The sequence below is a fragment of the Rattus norvegicus genome, chromosome 3, assembly GCF_036323735.1.
Source record: "Rattus norvegicus strain BN/NHsdMcwi chromosome 3, GRCr8, whole genome shotgun sequence".
Lineage (NCBI taxonomy): Eukaryota > Metazoa > Chordata > Mammalia > Rodentia > Muridae > Rattus > Rattus norvegicus.
In genome coordinates, this window is record NC_086021.1 from 138,367,851 (window position 1) to 138,389,320 (window position 21,470).

The 21,470-nt window shown below is 46.1% G+C and overlaps 1 protein-coding gene and 1 non-coding gene across 8 annotated transcripts in view; one reads left to right on the plus strand and one right to left on the minus strand.

Annotated features, from left to right (window-relative positions):
* The first annotated feature begins 3,044 nt into the window (after window positions 1-3,044).
* On the plus strand, window positions 3,045-3,147 carry Rnu6-45 (RNA, U6 small nuclear 45). Its single transcript, XR_005503012.1, has one exon. It is a non-coding gene; the product is annotated as a U6 spliceosomal RNA (small nuclear RNA).
* The window catches only part of Dnaaf9 (dynein axonemal assembly factor 9), a 134,741-nt gene continuing 116,391 nt past the window's right edge, over window positions 3,121-21,470 (minus strand). For 4 of the 7 annotated variants that reach the window (XM_017591986.3, XM_063284380.1, XM_039105696.2 and 1 more), the window contains 8 exons: window positions 18,174-18,309; window positions 15,766-15,852; window positions 12,012-12,118; window positions 11,654-11,728; window positions 11,020-11,222; window positions 9,621-9,686; window positions 8,674-8,767; window positions 5,242-8,141 (listed from right to left, as the gene is read on the minus strand). In XM_017591986.3, the coding sequence (XP_017447475.3) occupies window positions 8,029-8,141; window positions 8,674-8,767; window positions 9,621-9,686; window positions 11,020-11,222; window positions 11,654-11,728; window positions 12,012-12,118; window positions 15,766-15,852; window positions 18,174-18,309 (881 nt within the window). In that variant the 3' untranslated portion in view covers window positions 5,242-8,028. Of the gene's footprint in view, window positions 3,773-5,241; window positions 8,142-8,673; window positions 8,768-9,620; window positions 9,687-11,019; window positions 11,223-11,653; window positions 11,729-12,011; window positions 12,119-15,765; window positions 15,853-18,173; window positions 18,310-21,470 lie in introns of those variants that run through there. The other 3 variants (XM_039105694.2, NM_001109206.1, XM_063284379.1) reach the window with 3 other exon arrangements.

Here is a 21,470-nt window from a genome sequence, read left to right on the forward strand (position 1 = left end):
ATGCAAACTTAGGTGACCTGTGGTCAATTTCTGGAGCCCACATAAAGGTGAAGGGAAAAATAAACCCCATAGAGTTGTCTTGAGACGGGCACCCAGCTCCTTCAAGCCAGGAAGTCACCAGAGGCATCCACATCAAATCCAGAAACAAGTGTTACTTTTTCAAAACAGCTGGAATTGGCCCACTTGCACCTCCAATGCGTCTACTACGTGGCGGTCTAACCAGCATTGCTTCCATCACTCCACAAGCCACTTTCCCTTTCTGGTGGCTTCCCTCCCTCTTTTAATCACAGCACTAGGGAGGCAGATGCAGGCAAATCTCTGAGGGTTCAGGGCCACCCTGATGTACTAATAAGTTCCAGGATAGCCAAGGCTAGTAGAGAGACTCTGTCTCAGAAAACCAATGGACCAAAAACCAAAAGAAGACACAACAAAGTCACCAAAACCAAAACAACAATTCAACAAAAACTAAATAGGAACAAAAATGTTAAAATGGAGGTTTGTGGGGGAATGGGTAGATGTGCAGTTGTATGGACAAGCTCAGGGGCCAGAGGCCAACTTGCCTGCTGAACTCAGGGGCTGTCTCCCTTGTCTTTAGAGAAAGGTCTCTCATTGGTACCTGGGTTCACCAACTAAGCTAGGCCGGCTGGTCAGGATCTCCCTGTCTTCACTTCCCAGTCAACACTGGATTAACTTTTTGTTTTCTTCGTGGGTGCTCCAGATAGAACCCAGGTTCTCAGCAAGCACCTTACAAACTGACCCGTCTGTCTCCCCAGCCCTCAGAAATGAGTCTTTTTAGCTAGAAAATTCCATGAAGACTTATTCTCAGACAAACAGTTTTCCTTATCAATCCATCTTTCCTTCTTCCTGTTGTCCTTATTTTCTATTATTTGAACATTCACCCAGGCATGAAATTTCAGAGATGTAATTTCTCAGAATACAAACGAGAGGAAAAACTTGAATTTCTTTACTGATACGGGAAACGCAGCTGTCACCGTGTGGTGAAGGAGATACACACTCGAAACCAGAGGCTTAGTTCTCCGCTTTACAGATTTATACTAAGAGGAAATAAAATTTTTGAGCCTCATGCACTTTTTGCTTTAAGCTGATCAATTTAGCAATTCAGAGGCCTTGGAGGGGGAAAGAATAACAACTTGTTGATAAACACATTTTTCTTCAGAGTTTTGGAGAATGAGACATTTTTGGCATTGTTTCAGAACACTGGGTTTTTTTCCATTTTGGCTTTTTCCACTTTTCCTTCCAAGGCATCCCCTTGGTTCTGTCTGGCCAGTCATTGTCTTGTCTTGTCACCGATTGTTCCTTCAAGATGGCTCTTTGGTTGGTCTACTTTTTACCACCACCAACCCGGAGCAGCAGCTCCCCCCCTCCCCAAGATAAGAAAGTATATTTTAAAGGGAAAAAGATTATCAAATAGACTTCCCTGGCACACTGGTGCTCAGAGGAACTACACAGCCTTTGTTAGTGTATGTGTGTGTGTGGGGGATTATTTTGAGTGACAAGGGGTCTATGTAACCCTGGCAGGCTGGAATTCAATATCTACCTGAGACTGGACTCGAACTTTTTTTTTAAAGATTTATTTATTTTATTATTATGAGTACACTATAGCTGTCTTCAGACACTCCAGAAGAGGGCATTGGATCCCATTACAGATGGCTGTGAGCCACCATGTGTTTGCTGGGATTTGAACTCAGGACCTCTGGAAGAGCAGTCAGTGCTCCTAACCGCTGAGCCATCTCTCTGGCCCAGTCTCAAGCTTTTATCTGTGTCTCCCAAGTGCTGGAATTAAAGGCTTGTGCCGCCATGTCTGGCTAATTTTAACGTACATAATAACTTTTCTATTTACTGCATATGGAGTGTTTGCTGTCATGTCTATCTGTGCACCATGTTGGTGACTGTTGTCAGAGAAAGAGTTGGGTCCCCTGGAACTGGAGTTATGGATGCTTGTGAGCCACCACGTGGGGACTAGGAATGGAACCTGGGTCCTCTGCAAGAGTAACAAGTCCTCTTAACCACTGAGCCATCTCTATAGCTTTTACTATGAATGTTTTGAGACAGGGACTCATGTAACCCAGAGTGGTTTAAAACTCCACGCTGTTAGAAAAACCTTGAAATCCTGGTCGGCCTGCTTCTACTGCCCCCTTTCCCCCAGTGCTGGGATTACAAGTGTGAGCCACTGTGCCCAGTTTGTGCACTGAGGTTGGGACCCAGGGCCTTTTGCACATGCTGGGCTAATACACTACCTACTAAGGTGCATCCCAGCTGAGCATTATTTTGGTGTGTGAATGTCCATGTGAGCGGGTGTGTGTGTACAGACCAGAGGATAACCTTCCTCGGTCAAGTTCCTCACTGTCATTCACCCCCACCTCCCAGTCTTTTATCACCTGCAACTTGCCTAGTAGGCTGGGCGGGCTGGTCAGCGAGCCCTGGAGGACTTACCTGGTTCCATCTCCAAGTGCTGCTGTTATAAGCAGGAGCTACTATACCAGGATTTATTTTTTACTTGCTCTGTGTTTGAGTGTTTGCCTTCGTGTCTATCTGTGCACCTCTCGTGTGGCTGGTGTGTGTGGAGGCCAAAAGGAGGTGTTGGATGGATCTTCTGGAAATGGAGGTATAGATTGTTGTGAACTATTATGTGGGTTGTGGGAATAAAACCCAGGTTCTCTGGAAGAGGAGCCAGTGCTTTAAAAAAAAGTCAGTGCTTTTAAAAAAAGCCATTTCTTCAGCCCCAGATATTTTTGTTTTTGAACACAGGGTTCTGTGTAGTCCTAGTTGTCCTGAACGAACTAGCTCTGTGGACCAGGCTGGCCTCGAACTCACAGAAATCTGCCTGCCTCTGCCTACTTAGTGCTGGGAAAAAGGCAAGCACTACCATTGCCTGGCTAGCTTTTTTTGTTGTTGTTTTTTTGTTGTTTTTAAATTGAGTTCTGGGGATTGAACTTAGGTCCTAAGACTAAGCCATTTCTCCAGTCAATAAATAATGAGTGAGTGAATAAATAAATAAATAAATCCCTAAGACTTTATTTTCTGTGCTCGCTTTGGCAGCATATACACTAAATTGAAACGACACAGATACTAGCATAGCCCCTGTGCAAGGATGACACGCAAATTCATGAAGCGTTCCATATTTTTAAAAATAAAACAATTTTTAAAAAGTAAAAATAAAAAGACTTTATTTTCTGAGAATTTCAAATAATGTATTTCAAACAATTATTTTCTTTCCTGTTCCCCAACTCTTTCCAGATATCCCCTTACCCTCCTACCCACTCAACTTTATGCTCTCTTGTTTGAAAAACAAAAAGAAAACACAGCGCACACACACTTTGCGCAGTGATTTGCGCTGGCCAACTACCCCGTCTAACTATTTTAAAGACAAAAGCTCCTATAGCCCAGACTGATCTCAAATTACACAGCCAAGGTTAACCTTAAACTTCCTGATCCTACCAAACGGCCTGGATTATAGGTATGTGCCTGGTACCACGCCTGGCTTTAGGATGTTTTAGCAATTTTTTTCTTTCCTACATCAAAATCATTACAATCATTAGCAATGGAGAAAAACAAACAAAAACCCCACCCTTCATATAACATGCACTAGGGAAGACTCAGGAGATTGAGTTATGGAACCCAATTGGGTATCTAGCTGACAGACGAGCCCTCTCGGGGCTTCCTGGAGATGGGCAAAGATGCTGGGAAGCAAGCCCTTCACTCATGCGCAGCCCTCACGAGCTTCCTGGTCTCCAGAAGGTCCTGGGGTTTCCTGGAAAGACAAGCAGCGGACCTTGGGCTCCTGGTCTGTAAGATGTAAGCAAGAGAGCTTGGAGGACAGGGTTACTGCTGTCACCCCTTGCCACACCTACCAGACCTTTCCATGTAGTGTGGCATTTCAACTCCTGAACCCTCCGAGCTGCATTAGGATGCCTGCCTGCCTTTGGGTTCCTCTTCTTTGGGCCGACTCCTAAAGCTGTTCCTAGGGCGTTCCCTTTGCTTCATGTCCTTGTGGGAATGACAGGAAGCAGGCTCTGTGGACCAGGCTGCCTGGGGAGCTGACCCTCTAGGATCAGCCTCTTTCCCTGTTCTCAGCTTCAGGGTTGAGGATGAGCGGGTAAACAGGAGCCATGGGATGCAAGCCTCATGCGGGCTCAGAGGCTCTTCCAGATTTAACTAGGCCTGCCAGTGTCCCTAGCATTGTGTCAATTACTCCACCAGTTGGTGACTTAGTTGCCCACATTTATAAAGCGAGACTGAGGGGGCAAACCCACAGATCCTGTGAAGAGTTGATCAACGTGGGGCTGGGGATTTAGCTCAGTGGTAGAGCGCTTACCTAGGAAGCGCAAGGCCCTGGGTTCGGTCCCCAGCTCCGAAAAAAAAAACCAAAAAAAAAAAAAAAAAAAAAAAGAGTTGATCAACGTATGAAGCCACTGTGCCAATGGGAGCCTTGCCAGGCAGTCGGAGTAGGGGAGGAAGCATGATGGCCCTTACCTATTAACCTACTACTTGTGAGAGCAGATCAGGGGTTCTTGGCCAGCCTCTGTCACATAGCAAATTTAAGGCCTGCCTGGACTACATGACATCCTATTAAACCACCACCACCACCACCACCACCACCACCACCACCACCACCACCACCACCACCACCACCACCACCACCACCAAACAACAACAAACCCCACAATAGAGCTGGAGAGATGGCTCAGTGGTTAAGAGCATTGACTGCTCTTCCAGAGGTCCTGAGTTCAAATCCCAGCAATCACATGGAGTCTCATAACCATCTGTAATGAGATCTGATGCCCTCTTCTGGTGTGTCTGAAGACAGCTACACTGTACAGTATACATAAGATAAATAAATAGTTCTTTAAAAGAAAAACCCACAACAATAACAATAAACAAAAAGAAAAAAAAAGGTAAAGGGAGTGGGAGTGTGAGCCCATCCTGAGCCTTGGAAGAGAGGAGTGTGTGTGTGTGTGTGTGTGCGTATTTTTTCTTTTGAACAGTTAGTTTTGTGTGCCTTGTCACTAGCTCCTGAGGCTCCTCAAATGTATAAGTCAAAGTGGGTGACTGTGTGATGTGGTTTTACCTTCTGTGAGTGTACGGGGGCTCCAGCATGAGCCTCAAGGGCTCCTCTTTCAGAAGTCCTAGCCAGGAACATCAAAGCCACACTAGTACCCAGGGTTCCATCCTCCAAAGCCACACTAGGGACACTGGGGGACAGGTAGAGACAGAGGCAGCTTGTTGAGTGACAGTTTATTGGTCCTTAGCATTACATCTTAATCTCCAAGTGAAATTCACAGACACAACTGCAGATAAAAACATGTAAAATAATATAAAAATAAATTGAAGGCTACTTTTATATATTTACTGAATTAAGTAGTGTAATAAATACTATAAGCAAAAAGCTTCAATCACACAATTCAGTTTCACTGAAGTTATAGTAGTGTTTGTAAATATGAATTTTAGAGTTTAAGTTACAAATATTAAAGCATTGAAAAACTAGTATAAAAGTGAATTTTGGCACGTAAGTGAGCTCTTCATTAGTATTTGACGGTGTGGGACAATGAGAAAGCCACTTCCCACCTGTTTTTTGAGGTACAGCTATCCAACTAGTCAGCAGCATGGCTGGAATACTTAACAGTTTACAGTCTTTGAACTGAACTTTTCCCTTTTGAGAAGCCAGAGCTTATTACTGTGCAAAAATTCTCCAAGATCCTAACAGGATTCAGAGGGACGTTTTTATTGATCACAGCCTGAAGGGCTAGTATCTAGGCCTCAGGTCAGAGAGTCTGAGGCCTTGGTTGGGCTAACTTGTCTCCCTCCAGTCAACAAGGGGAAATCCCGCAGGAAAACAAACAGCCCATAACTTCAGTGACTGCACCACCATCACACTCATTCTGTGATTAAAAACCGAAGCTGCTAACAGGGAAGCTCGTAGAAAGCATGGAAGCCCCTGGAGGGCTTCTGCCTGTCCTGGGAGCTGATCCCCAAAATCCTTGCTGGGTCCCTGATACCCACTTCTAAGATTAGAGGCTAAGACTATCATGGCTTTCCCTCTGGAGATAGCCTCAGACCACACTCTGTGACCCAGAGGAATCGAGTGGATGTTAAACCCCACATCAAAGTCAAGGGACCTGCAGGTTGTAGGGATCGGCACAGAAGCAAGCAGATCCCCCTCCTCGTCCTCAGAACTCAGGGTGTGGTTGCTGCCGCCCAGACTTCTGAGCAGGCTAAGGAGCATCTATGGAGGCTTCAGCTAGCTTGCCCTCTCGGCTTAGAAACTGCTGAACATTTGTTCTGCCTTTTCTTCAACCACAGTTCATATTCAAGTTGAGGTAATCAGGTTTCCCTCTAAGGAGAGGAATGGGGGCAGTGAGGGCAGGTTGGTGAAAGCTTGTCTATTGACAAGGGTCAGAGACCAAGTTCACCATGGAGCACAGCCCCAACCCCTCTTTAAAAACTTTTTTTGTGCAGCAGCCAGACTGCCAGGCCAAAGCAGCCAGAGCTCTTAATCTAGAGCTTTCACTGAAATTTCACAGTAACCCCGCAGGAAATGAACTGGCCTGTGGTTCTCCCCCACCCCCAAAGGAAGTAAGATAACTTGTGGTCCCCTTTCCTTTCTCTAAGGCTGCTAGCTCAACGTTTAGTTTTTAAAAAGAGCTTGGTGGAGATAAAGGGAGCTATAACAACTCATTGCTTATTAATCAATTGCACTTAAGATCTATGTTATTGATCCCTAGCCAGAAGTCAGGGACTCCCAGACTAGAGCTCAACAGGAGGGTCTTGTCACCACTGTGTTTTGGAGCGGGGATTGGAGCATATGGGCTTGAGTTCCACAAGTTTTTCTTAATGCAAGATTTCTTACCCAATGGGACTTGTAATTTGGTTTGGTCAGCCTCCAGTGTTTTTCTCCTAACACAGGTATACTTATTGACAAGTCCTTGCTTACTACTTTGCTATTTGCCCAGAGTGCTGTGTCACTGAGACACGGACCCAGATGCTCCATCTTACCTCTCCTCTGTGCCAGGGCCCGTCCTCAAACCTCTCTACATTACATATAGAACACGATGCTGGTTTTACTATGTGCTTCTTCCTAAGGCATGCAAACAGTACAGGGGACTCAGAACATGTTTACAGTCCAAGCAGCAGAGGCACTCAAGTCCTAGCAGATATCACCCTTAGTGACCTCACTCCTCACACTGATTAGGAAGGTCAGTCTTGGGAATGCAAGTTTACCTTTGCTGTAAGGTCCAACCTAAATCAAAACCACTGGAGGGAATTCTAATTTCCATATCAGAATTTTTCAAATTCCTGGGCTTTGGAAACCAAGTAAACAAATCCAGGGCCAGGGGCAGTTTTGGGAGGTTTTCTGGATGTATTGGTTCCATGGTAGTGGTTTGGGAGACTGGGTGCTAGAGACCAATAGCCCCCAGATAGTTAGGCCTTGGGCCCAAGACAAGTTACAGGCTATACACCTTAACTGGGAGGTGAGGCAGGCCAGGCTCAGGCTGCAGGCCTGCTCTACTTCCTGAATTAGAGAACCAAGTGATGCCACAGAGGAACTCAAGGACCAAGCCCACGAGGTGCTGCTATTAGTGAAGGAGCCTTGCATTTCTAGAAAGCATCCTATCTGACTTCCATTCATCCCACAGAAGTGCTCTCATCTGGAAGGCATTGTGGGTCTCTGCCTGGCCACTGCTTAGGCAACCAGGGGCCTTCTAAATCCAGCAGTATAATGTGCAAGCCAAAGGCTTCTCCTCAGCCTTACATGTGGCAAAGGAGCCTTTGCCACACCCAGAGCTGCTGGTACACGGGCAGTGCTAGCTGCTCATCCTATGCCCTGCCCTCACTCAGTGGTCCACACAATGCCTTTCAGGGTGCAGAGAGCAGAGAGAACAAAGACAACATGTACTACACTGGCAGGCACAGGCCAGGGAGGACAGAGAGCCCCTTCAGGAGGGGCCTCCAGGAAAGCTGGACACCCATTCATTCATTCATCTCTGGTGGGCACGGGCCCAGCTTTCTTTAGGGCTTCTGCTCAAAGAGATCACGGTACTCCTGCTGCTCCAGCTCTCTGTTGTACCTCTCGATCTCCCGATTGGCCTCTTCCACATAATCATTCATGAACTGGTCCATGACTGGCATCTGGTTAAGGAGGTGAGGTATAAACCTGGAGGACAAGAAGGGCAGCTTATCCCAAGGGATCTTGTGGGCAGTGAGGTGTAGGAAACCAAGTATCTGCCACACAGCATCATAGCTACAATGAGGGTAGCAGGTATCATGAAGTCTTACAAACAAGCCCTTGGGTTTTACTAGCACACTAAAGCTTGTAGGCCTGCATTTCACCCTGCCCACCTCTTCACACATGGACGGCTGCAACAGGCCATCTTCAACCTGTTCATCATGACCCTGCTGTTTGTTACCAATGCTGCCGTCAAACCACACTTCAGAAAGGAAACCATACAACTGCTCAATAAAGGGCAGATTTAACACCAACTGTGTGTCTCTGGCTTTTGTCCCTGTGAGTCCCCCAGAACTGCAGACTCTGCCTGCTAGGGAGCAGCTATGCTGGCCCTAACAGACACCCAGTTTGCAGGAGATACTCAGAAGTATCTTCTGCAGAAGATTTCCCAGATCTTCACACTACTACCAAACTGTTTCCAAGGATACGTGGGTGAAAATCGGTCTTGTCCCCAAAGAAGTTAACAAACTGGGTGCCATTGTAAAAGTAGCCTGCAGGTAGGGGGTCCAAGTGGCGTTTCACCTGTTGGAAAAGAATGCTGTTGCATTATCTGACAACTTTTTATCATTCATTCATTCATTCATTCATTCATTCATTCATTCCGTTCGTTCGTTCGTTCGTTCAAAACAAATAGAGCTGTTCATGGTGGCCCACGCCTTTAATCCCAGAACCCTGCAGGTAGAGGTATATGGATCTATAGGAGTTTGAGGCTAGCCTGGTCTACATAGTGAGTTCCAGGCCAGCTAACTGCATAGGTGGCTCAGTAGTTAAGAGTACCATCTGCTCTTTCAGAGGATCCAGATTTAGTTCCAAGCACATACATGACCTGTAACTCCAGTTTCAGGGATCTGAACTTTTTCTGGCTTCTGCAGGCCCTAAGCGTGCTGCACAGACACTGGGACTAGTGGCTTGGGCTGTGGCTTTTGGTCTTTTGTCCTCTAAGGGCATGGGCTTGGGAAAGGGGCTTAGGAGTCAGTCTGCCAATAGGAAGGCTCACTCAGAAAACCTCATTTTGGCTTTAGGATCCCATAGCCTTCCCAAGGACAGCTGTATCTGTATAGCTTCCTTCTGGGCCTCAGCAGACTTCTGTGTGGTTCATCAGAAGCAGAGATCTGGTAACACTACTTGGGCAGGCCAGGCCTCTCATTATCCAGTCCTCTGACAGGTACCAGATCTTTCTCACTCCATCCACAGGTCTTGGCAGCAGTGGCCACTTCACTTACTGAAGCTACAAGGTTTGGCTTCTTGACCAGCTTCCCCTTGTCTCCTGAGAGAAGCAAGGACATCCTACAAATAGACCCTTCCTCTGGGAACCCAAGACAGCAGAACAAGTCTAGCACAAGCTGTGGAGCAGCAGCTGGGGCAGGGCACTCACGTGGATGTTCCTGATCTCTTGCTGGGTCAGCATGCCCCTGGTTTTCAGAGCTTTCCTCTGAGGCCTCTATGCAGACGTAGAGAGAACAGACATTTCACCAGAGCTGATGGAGCACAAGGGCAGCTGATGGCTCCAAAGAGTTTGGGGCCAGTTACATATTAGGAAACCCGGAGAGGGAAGAGCATACAGACTGGCTTGTGGACACGCTGCTTTACTTTTCCACTCCTGAGGAAACTACTTTCCTACCAGAGCCCTGTGAGATAGCCAGGACCCAGTGCTTTGCAAAGGGGCACAATCCTGCCTCTTGGCGGATTCTCATGCACAACCCACAGCAGTGGCAGACAATGTGCAAAAGCAGCCAGGGTCCCACAGTCTAACACTTAAGACCACCTCCAAAACAGGCAGTGGTGGTGCATACCTGCAATCCCTGCACTGGGGAGGTTCAAACAGGAGGACTAAAGACTTGAAGGCAGTCTAGTCTACATCATTTGAGTCAGCCTAACCACTGCAGCTGAGACACCCAACCTCCCCAAAACACCTCCTTCACCAGACACAAAGGCAGCAGAGCTTATCCACAGGAGGCAGCCCACAGCTCCTACAAGATTATCACCAATATACAAAAGATCCAGCAACCCTACCCCTGGTGTTCCAGGATGAGCCAAACCACCAATATTCTCTGTGCAGGAGGCTTAGCACCTACAGCTTCTAGAGAATCCGGTATAAAATATATACAGTATTAGGGCTCATCAGGTAAAAATACTGGCTTCTCTTCCAGAGGACCTGGATCTGATTTCCAGTGCAAAAATCATCTGTTATCTCCAGTTCCAGGAGTTCTGACTCCACAGGTCCCAGGCATGCATGTGGGACTGACATGAATGCAGGCAAAGCGCCCTTACACATAAAACAAAGTAATAAAAACTACACTATAAACTTTAATCTCAGCACTCTAGAGGCAGGAATATCCCTGAGTTTGAGACCAGCTTGGTCTACAGAGCAAGTTCTAGGACAGCGAGGACTGCACAGAAAAACTCTGTCTTTGAAACAAAACAAACAAACAAACAACAACAAAAACCAAGCTGGATGTGGTGGTACATGGCTTTGAACCTAGTATTAGGGAGGCAAAGGCAGGTGTGGATCTCTGAGTTTGAGGCCAGCCTGGTCTACAGAGTGAGTTCCAGGATAGCCAAGACAGAGAGACCTTGTCCAGAAAAACAACACCCCCCCACCCCCCAATACAGTATTATAATGTCTGCCTGCAATTTGCCCCCAAAAGCTTTTTCCTAATCCCAAAATGTCCCTAGAGTGCTGGCTGAGTCTTGAGGTATAAACTGGGGTGTTGGAGGGAAGGGTATTGGGTTCCCCAGGGTGTTCTGGTCATGTCTTAGATTTGACTAGTCACCTGCTTAGCTGACTGTCGAAGCCAGTCTTTGAGGCTGTCCTCCTTCAGGGAGCAGCCGATGAACACGAGGTAGCATTCTGGCTGCCCATTGTCTTGAGGAGTGCTTCTTGAGTTGGGGGGTGGCGTGGGTCCCTCCAAAACTGGCACAATGGTCAGGGAGTTGGTTAAAGTGTTGTGGCAGACCTCCATAGTCTTTTCAGAATCTGCACAGAGAACACATTTGTCCCTGAGACCAAATACCGAAAGGATGCTACACCGGAACAGTGCTGACAGATTCCTAAGAACTGACAGGATGGACAGGATGGGGTAGAAGTTCATGGCTTGGTTGATGTGGGTGATCAGACACACACTGTTAACTGGGCGGAGGAACGTAGGAGGAAGAAAAAGCTAGTGAGGCAAGAGGAGAAGCTGGACCATCCCACAGCATCTACATTGACAGTGACTCTCAGGGAAATGGCTGCCTCTCCTCAGGGCTCGAAGGAGGGCTAGGAGGAGGCCATGGGGGCTCAAGGGTGGGGGGCAGTTCTTTGGAATGTGAGCGGGAGGAGGAGGTCCTTGGAGAAGAGCAATGCCACAAGACCAAAAGACGCCATGAGCTCTGAGTGTCCATGCTACCAGGATTCACCTCATTTACCTGAAAACTTCACTTTGCCAAGGATGTGGTAGATGTTTCCAGAGAAGGGACTTGGCTTGAGGGAAGACTGAATTGCTAGTGGAGGAAAAGGACAAGGGTGTCAGCTACCTGGAAGCAGAGGTCAAGCTTAGGCCAACAGAGCTGGAAAGGTCAGAGCTGCTATCTCCACCCCTCCCACCCAGGGCCTATGCCACTACTCCCACAGAGTGATCCAAGTGTGGCCGTACAGACTGCAAACAGAGTCCGAGCTCATCACACCCCCAACCTGCTTTTGGGGAAACACCAAGGACACTGACTGAAGGGAGGCCATAGGGAAGGGACGACTCTTCCATCAGGGGTGAAACATGTTACAGCTCACCTTTACACTTGGTCACAAAGCGGGTTTTCTCCAGGGGACGGTCGAACCACACACAGATCTGAACCATTAGTGGAAAGACGGATCCAGCATCAAATTTACCTTCATACCTGAAAATATTTTTAAATATGTAAGGACAAGTATTTTTTTAATTTATTTTTAATTCCTTTTTAGACTCATGTATATACACAATAAGTTGTAGTCCCTCTTGTTCCCATCTCATCAATGGTTTTAGTGTTCTAAATGCTACCTTTGGATGAACAATGGGTCACCTGATCTGTAAGAGCTGATCCTCTCTCACTAATACACTATTTTGCTTACAATATACTTCTCCCTTCCCCTCCCCCTTTACCTTCCCCCTCCCCTCCCTATATGAACTGGAGTCTTCCCTATTTCAGGTTAGCCTCACACAGGAGTCAACTCCTACATGCAGGGACTGACACCACGAGGCAGCACACCTAGTTTATATGGTGCTAGGGATGAAACTGGGGGATCTGCTTTTTGTTTTGTTTTTTTCACGATAGGTTTTCTCCATGTCGTCCTGATGTGCTGAGAGTAGAAGTGTATATGTGAAGGGGTTGGGGATTTAGCTCAGTGGTAGAGCGCTTGCCTAGCAAGGGCAAGGCCCTGGGTTCAGTCCCCAGCTCCGGAAAAAAAAAAAAAAGAAGTGTATATGTGTGCTACTGCCCTGGTGCCCCATCAACTAAGCTACTTCCCAGTCCTACCGAACTGTTGGGACACTTGTTTGTTTGCTTGTCTTGTTCTCTTGGCACATGGTTTCTTTGTGTAGCTTTGGCTATTCTGGAACTCACTCTGTAGACCAGGCTGGCCTTGAACACACAGAGATCTGCTTGTCCCTCCCTCTGAAGTGCTGTGCCCAAAGGCCCCGTGCCCAAAGGCCCATGCCATCGCCCGGCTGAAATGCTTTCTAAAGTGTAAGTCTGCGTTTTACTGTGAGATTGGAAAGCATACCAGCCCCTGGAGCCTGATGTCCCCAAGAACACAGTTCTCTGGATTAGCAGCACTTTCCTAAAGTCTGCTGATACTAGGAGTCCTTCCTAACATAGCAGGAGTCACCCCATCCTGCCCTGCCCTGGTTAAGACTAGAGATTCACCTGCTTCAACTTCCAAAAAAACTAGGATTACTTTTAATACCCCAACATGCCCATCTCACAGTGGACAGCTTAAAACAGAATGCTTTAGAAGGAACTGGGAGACTGGATGTCACCGCTACGTTCCCTTGGTTTTCAGCGCAGCAGTTACATTACCTATCAGACCCAGAACTAGAGTCTTACCTACCTCAGGTTGACCTCACTTGCTATGTAAGCAAGGACTGAAACTTCTGGCCTTGAACTCACAGGGCCACCTACCTCTGCCTCTCAAGTGCTGCATTAAAGGTGTGCCCACCACACCCAGCTTTCTTTCTTTTTTTAGTTTATGATTTTAATTTTCTTTTTGAAACAAGATTTTATATAGCGTAGGCTGGCCTTAAGCCTGGTGTGTAGCTGAGGGGGCCCTGAGGCTGGCCTTAAGTCTGGTGTGTAGCTGAGGGGGCCCTGAGGCTTTGTCCCCTTCACAGACTGCAGGCACACACCACACACCTGGGTTGTTTGGTGCTGGGGAGAGAACACAGCTCCAACCGGCTAGAATGCACTCTACAACTGAGCTGCACCCTTCGGCCTCCTGCTTGCTTCTTAGGTAAGACGGAATCATCTTGTTTATGCACAAGGATACACCACGATTAAGGAAATGTGATGACTCCAATCAGAGGCTTCTTCTAAGAATATGGTTGGAAACTTCGGATTTTTAGATATCAATCTGAGGTTATTTTTATTTTGAGATAGGGTATTTCTGGCTTAGAATTCATAGTGATTCTACTGTCTCAGTCTCTGAACCAAGGCTAGACATTAAACTAAGTTTTTTTAAAAACCTTTTTTTCCCCTATGACAGGGTTTCTCTGTGTAGCCTTGTCTGTCCTGGAACTTGCACTATAGACCAGCCTGGGATTAAAGGCACAGGCCACCACTGCCCAGCTTAAAAAAACATTTTGTTTTGTTTTACAGCATAGTGCAATCAGTTTTTAAATTCATATAAATACTCAGTGGTAGAGGGGTTGTGTCTGGATAAAGTGCCTGGGGAAAATAAGGACAGCAATGATAATCTATAAAAAATATGAGAGATTAATTCTGGTCAAGTTTTAACAATGTCTTCTACTAAATCTTTCTTCTAAACCTATAAAAAGTTAGTATTCATTGTATACAGGGACAAATGCAGTCGGGGCTCAGTAAACCAGGCTGTGGAGTGGGAGAGATGCTCACTATATATCATGCCATACGAGTATTGGAACCCACATTAAATCACCAGCACGCACGTAAACCACAGGTCTTGATTTGTGCTTGTAACCTCAGTGCTGAGGATGAGATGTGTGTGGGGGTGGTGTTCTAAGGGTTTGCTGGCCAGCCAGTGTAGCCAAAAAGGTAAGCTCCAAGTTTATAGAGACACTGTCTCAAAATACAGAGTGAGGAAGACACCTGACGTTGGCTACTGATCTCTACATGCTCAGCCACAGACAAGTGCACTTGCATACACACAGACTTAAGTTTGTTCAACACACAGAAAGGGGGCGGGGAGGAAGGGAGGGAGGAGAGAGGGAAGGAAGGAGGGAAGAGAGGTTTAGAGGTAGATATGGTGGCTCAGGCCTTAATTCTGGCACTTAGGAAGCCGAAACAAGAAGATCACCATGAGTTCAAGGCCAGCTAGGGTACATAGTGAGATCCTGTCTCAATCAAACACACACACACACACACACACACACACACACACACACACACACACACACACACACACGTACACACAGCCTGGCATAGTGGACCAAGCCTGCAATCTCAGCACTTGATAAAGCAGGAGAACAGGAAAGGTAATGGGTTCCAGACTAGCCTGGGGCATGGTAGGGCTGCTCTGCACTCAGACAACCTGGTTGGAATCCAGCTCTAAGTTACTAGCTGTTCCTTGCATACAACAGTGGACTTCTTGCTGCTTCTGTTATCTCATCTATATAATGTGAACAATAATGGCATTTGTTATTTATTGTGCTGATATGAGAATAAAGAAGTGAAGACAGGCAAAGCTGTGAAGCAGCTGCACAGCAGTTTCCTGCCACGGTGGGAACGAATGCTCTGGGCTGTGGCTCCAGCCATAGGCGGCCACGAGGAACTCTACATTTTGTTTGAGTTTTACAATGCATCAGCAGCTGTGGGGCTAGTCTAGAGCGGTCTCAGAGCAGTGCGTGCCTGGGGATAGATAGCTCAGGTGACAGTGTGAGCAAGGCTACTGTGGACTTTAACTGGCTCATTCCGCATTCCCTGGAGAGGTTGTGCGCTGTGAGGCAGCTGCAGAGAACAGTCCACAGACCTCAGCAGCAGATGCCTACCTCTACATGAGAAGGCAAGAGGACTGACACTGGACAGAGTGCTTTTCTATTCTGGGAGTTCAAGTCTTAGTACGATGCCACAATGAACTACTGTACTTAAGAGCCTGCAGGATGACCTCCTGCATGGCAACGTCCAGAGAGCTCAGATGTGGGGCACTGGCCCCTGACAGGGAGGGCTACTGGTGCATGGTGGGAGGTTCCCAGGTAACACACGTGTGGCCTTTGTGAAGCACATCTGCTATTTTCATTTTGCTGTTTCTGCTGTAGATAAATAAGCCATTTGACTCACATTCCTTTTTAAAACTACAATTTAGTAAAGATACTTGCCAGCCGGGGAACAGTAAGTATCGAGAACGTAGCATCTGGGGACTGGAAAAACTATTTTCTGAGAGAATCAGCTCAATGTCTTCATTCCTTTAAAAACAGAGAAGACACAGGTAATCAGGACTGTCAGTGTTAACCTGCTTCCTCCCTGCACATGCATGCTTTTTCCCTGACACATGAAAATTAGTTGTATGCATAACAGTTCACTTCTAAATACTTCAAAATGTATCCTCTAAGACTAGCTTTTCATAGGCAGAGGCAGGCAGATCTCTGAGAGTTTGAGGACAGCTTGGTTCCACAGTGAGTTTCAGACCAGCTAGGCTACACAGAGATCCTGTCTCACAACAAACAAAACAAAATGAAACCAAAAACCAAAATAAAAAGGATACTTTCTCTTACAGGACCACAATATACTATTACACCTGAGGAATTTAGTTCTATAATCAGCAGTAGTAAATGTAAAGTTTCAGGCCCTTTTCTTTTTTTCTTTTCTTTTTTTTTTTGGATACAAGGTCTCCTTGTAGCCCAGGCTGGTCTTGAACTCACTAAGTAGCTGAGGATGATGTGATCCTCCTTCCTCTTTGTTTTCAGTGCTGAGATTGTGGACAGGAAGCACCAAGCCTGTTCTGCGTGGTGACGGGGATCAGTACCAGGTGGTGTTGTCCTCATTAACTCACAGCAGAGAGCCATATGACAGCAGAGTGCCCCAGTACTGCTTTTGCAGTCTGATCATTTGGTCAACACCGTGCCTGCCAGATCTTAAGAATGTAAAGGTGGGGGCTGGAGAGCTGGCTTGGACCCCTTGTCCATACAAGGACAGACATGCTTTTGAGTCAAGGCTCTCCTAGTGGCTCACAACCATCCATACTTTTGCTCCAGGGGATCTCATGCCCTTGGCTGACCTTCCTAGTACCAAGCAAGCCTGTGGTACACAGTCCTGTCTCCAGTCCGCCATCCTATGCCTTTTTAAGGAGGGACTGGGTCTAGGGCGTTGCCCTGAGGTCCTCCCTCGTAGGGCAAGTACTTTACTCACTGAGGTATTTCCCTGGATGCTAAAACTATTCTCTTTTAAATTTATTTTGTGTGGGTTCACACCTGAAGTTGACCTCTGTCTTCCACACCAAGGCCCACAGAAATGTACCTCCCACATGCTGCTTATGGAGTGTGCACACATGAGGCTATAGTTGTGTGTGGATGTTATAGGACTACTGTGCTGTCACTTCTCTCCTCTTCAATGGCAATTCCAGGAATCAAACTCAGGCTGCCGTGCTTGCTGGCAAGTCCTTTTACCTGCTAGGTCATCTTGCCTGCCATGGCTGGTTTGTGGTTTTTATTTTTATTTTTTTTCGGAGCTGGGGAACGAACCCAGAGCCTTGCACTTGCTAGGCAAGTGCTCTACCACTGAGCTAAATCCCCAACCCGGTTTGTGTTTTTAAGATAGTTCTTAGTATGTAACCCAGGCTGATTTGAACTTGAACTCATCTTGGCTTCTCAAATGCTGGGGATTGAGAAACACATGACTAGCATATGAATATGTATATGTATGTAAATATATTTTTATACATAAGTTACTTACATGGTTTGAAAAACTGAAACTATATAAAATACTGTATTCCTCTGAGTCTGCCACTGGAGAAAATCTAATTGCTGCATAACAAGTGCTTTTTTTCTTTTACAAATTCTGTATTACTAGTTCACAGTTTGGACCAAGACCATGAAGTAAAGAGGTCATTTCTCTGCATTCTCTAAGTGATTTCTCTTGCACCTTAATGCATGGACCATCAGAGATAGTTCTAATTTCCAGTCTTCAATGTGTGAGTGACTCTGACAAAGCAGGATATCTAAAGAATTATAGCATGGTGATAAATGGGTCTCCTTGGTGACTTTTACGCAGCATTAGAAGTACTGTATTATACAAGAGTGGAGTGGTGATTGATTTTAATACACACCCTAGTAAGCAGAGGCAGGCAGGGTTCTAAGCTAGCCAGGGCTTTATCAAACAAAACCAGCACTTTACAGGGCTGGAGATCAATTAAGAGCACTGGCTGCTCTTCCAGAGGACCTGGTTTAATTTCTAGCACCCATATGGTAGGTCACAATCATCAATGACTTCAGTTCCAGATTATCTGACACCCTCTTCTGGCCCCTGTGGGCACCAGGCATGCATGTAGTGCACAGACACACATATACATTAAATCTTAATAAACAATATGTTTTTTACGTGTGTGTGTGTGCACACACGTGTGCACGCCAGCAAGCACGTGGAGGTGAGAGGACACCGTGTAGTGGTGTGTTCTTATGTTCTTCCTTTCACCATGTGTGCCTGAGATTTAGTGGGAAGACCCTGGAGCCAGCCGGGTGCTGTATCCAGCTGAGAAGCTGGGCCCTGAGTGGAGTCTGTACAAGCTTACCTTGTAACAATCCCATTTTCTGCAAGAATGAAGGCTGCAGTAGGATTGGAAGCCCTGATGAGGGTCTGCAGCTCAACAAGGAGAGGGTGCCTCTGCTCCGTTGTGTGGCTGGTAAATACCACGTTACTCACCACGCCTAAAGAATAAAACAAAAACTTATCAGCCTTTAGAATCCTGATTGGGGATGCAGGGAACCTCTGCTCTTTCTGCTGACCAGCTTTCCTTGGTCACTTCTGCCAACACTGACAGATCTACCACCATTCTTTCTCCCCTTCTCGGAAACATCTTGGAGTACATGGGCTTCACCTCTTAGCCACTGCACTTCCTACTCTCATACACTTTGCTTCGTGTTTCCTTAGCTTTTGTTTTATTTTTGAGTCCGGTTTCACATGTAGTTTTGGCTGGCCTAAAACTCACTATGTAGAACAGAATGGCCTTCAAATTGTGATCTGCCTGCCTCTGCCTCCTGAATGCTGGGATTACAGACATGCACTGCATGGCTGGCTTTTTGCTTTTTGCGATATGATTTTACTAAGACGCAGCTCCAGCTTGCCTGGAGATCATGACGTAGCCCGGGGTGGCCACGGATTCCCAGCAATACCCTGACTCAGGAGCCTACATATTGGGATTACACACTTGGGCCACCAGGCCTAACTGCTGTTTCCTTTTCACACTCTCAAAACCTATTGTGCATGTGCATGTGCATGTGCACAATAAAACCTTCCAAGAGCCAGCTCTCCTCTCCCACATGGGCAGCAGGAGTGGACGCAGGTTCTCTCCTCTCCCACGTGGGCAGCAGGAGTGGACGCAGGTTCTCTGGTTCTGGTGGAAGCAACTCTACCACTAAGGCACCTCAAGGCCTCCGATCCAGTTTAACCTCTCGATTCGGGTCTCGTTGTTCTGGAGCTCTGGATTAAGAGCTTTCCCGCATTCTCTCCATCCAGCCTCTCAGAAACTGTGCCATCTGGCTTCAGGAGCTCAGCCATCGACTGACCACCTACACGTTAGGTGCTGACAGTTATACTCAGAGTCACACAGTTCTAAGACCAGTGATGATACAGATATTCATACAATGACATACTAAGAAAGGAGCCCAGATAAGGATTTGTAGAATGGGTAACAATGACATCACTTTTATCTTACTGTCACATCCACAAAACCATGGAGAATTTAGTAAGCAGCAAAGGGACTACCCATCCTAGCATAATTAATTATAACCTAATTACACCTCATCCAGACTCACTTAATTTACACAGCTATAGACCGAGTTTACAAAGTGTACACTGATGTAGGCCATTTCTGCTGTAAGATAATCTGCCTTGGTGGTGGTGGGGTCTCATGTAGCCAGGATGCAGAGAATGACCTTGAAGTTCTGATCCTCCTGTTTCCACCTCCTGAGTTCTGGGATTATAGGCACACACTGATTTAGGGGTGTTAGAGATCAAACCCAGCATTTCTCAAACCGCAGGCAAGCATGCTACCAACTGAAACACATCTAGAACCTCTCCAATCACATGTTTGTTCTTCAGCAAAATTATTTTTTGAGATGAAGTCTCACTTTGTAGCCTTGGCTGGCCTGGAGCTCACTATTTAGATTAGATTGGCTTTACATTTACAGATCACTGCCTGGCTAGTCAATATTTTAATTAATTAATTTTTTTTTTTTTAAAGACAGGGTTTTTCTGTGTAGCCCTCAGAGTCCTGAAAGTCACTCTGAAAGTCACTCTGTAGACCAGACTGGCTCCAAACTCAAGGAGCTGCCTGTCTCCTGAGTGCTGGGACTAAAGGCACGAACCACCACTGCATGGCTAAATAATTTTTATCTATATCATTCTGTGAGAATTTCAAGCATAGGGGCTGAAGAGATGTCCCCATGGTTAAGGTCACTCGCTGTTCTTGCACATGACCCAGGTTTGGTCCTCAGCAACCATATGGTGACTTACAATCTTTAACAGGCATGTACATGGTGCATAGACATACATATATACATACATATATCTATGTATGTGTATATATATATATGTCTATGTACATATACATGAAGCAAACACTCACAGAATAAAATAAAATGAAAACCATTTAAATATATACCAAACTAGAAAAATAGTAGTCCCATTCTCTGGTGTTAAGAATTATCAATACTAGCTGGGTGGTAAAACCATGACATGAACATTGCCACATCAAGGAACACAAAACCTCAGACCCATGAGAACAGCCCCCTCTGTGGGTCAGGTTCAGAGGATGGTAAAGTCTTCCTCTGGCCCAAGAATAGTTGTTATAAATGATTAATCATTAGCTGAAACCATCTACTGTAATCCAACTGCTTCTCCACAGAGTGCCTCTTCCAAGGTTAGCAAACCTGCCTTTTCCTTGAGCTGTGTACAAGAAAAGATCTGAGATTCTTAGCTGCTGGCACATCTCTGACAGAAGTTCATGGCGACCTGGTCCAGCCTTCCTGTCTCTTTCTTCATTTCCCTGTTACTCAAGTCAGGTGTCAAGACCCAGGCACTCAGGTCGCAGCACACACCAGATGATTTTTTAAGCCAGTCTCACATATCAGTGCTGGGCCTAAAAGTATGTGCCACATGCCTAGTTTTGTTTTATATTTTTAAAGACTTTTATTTATGTGTATGTGTCTGCAAGCATCTGTATGTGCAATGTCTATGCAGGAGCCCAAAGAAGCTAGGTGTTAGAACCCCAGGAACCAGAGTTATAGGAGGTTGGTAGCCACTGTGAGGGTTCTAGGAACTGAATCTGGTCCTCTACAAGAACAGTTAAGTTCGGAGTTGGGGATTTAGCTCAGTGGTAGAGCGCTTGCCTAGAAAGCGCAAGGTCCTGGGTTCGGTCCTCAGCTCCGGAAAAACAAAACAAAAAAGCAAAACAAAACAGTAAGTTCTAGTAGCTGTTGAGCCATCTCTCTAACCTCTCTTAATTTTAAATTTATGTGTATGTGTTTGTGTGTGTGAAAACAGGTGTGCATATAGCTCATGGAAGCCAGAAGGTGTTGTTTTCAGGGAGTTATGGAAGGTTATGAGCTACCATATTAATGCTGGTAAGCAAACCTGGGTCCTAATGGAAGAGTAGCAAGTGCTCTTACCCTCCAATCTACCACTCCAGCCATTTCATTTCATTTCATTTATTATTTATTTATTTATTGCTGTAATAAACATGAGGTTTATTTTTTTTTTTGACCCAATTGGTAAGATATAATTGCCCACTTAAACATACAAAGCCCGGTACCATCCATCCCTTAGGAACATTGATAACAACCTGTAAATACACAGAGCAGAATCTTAA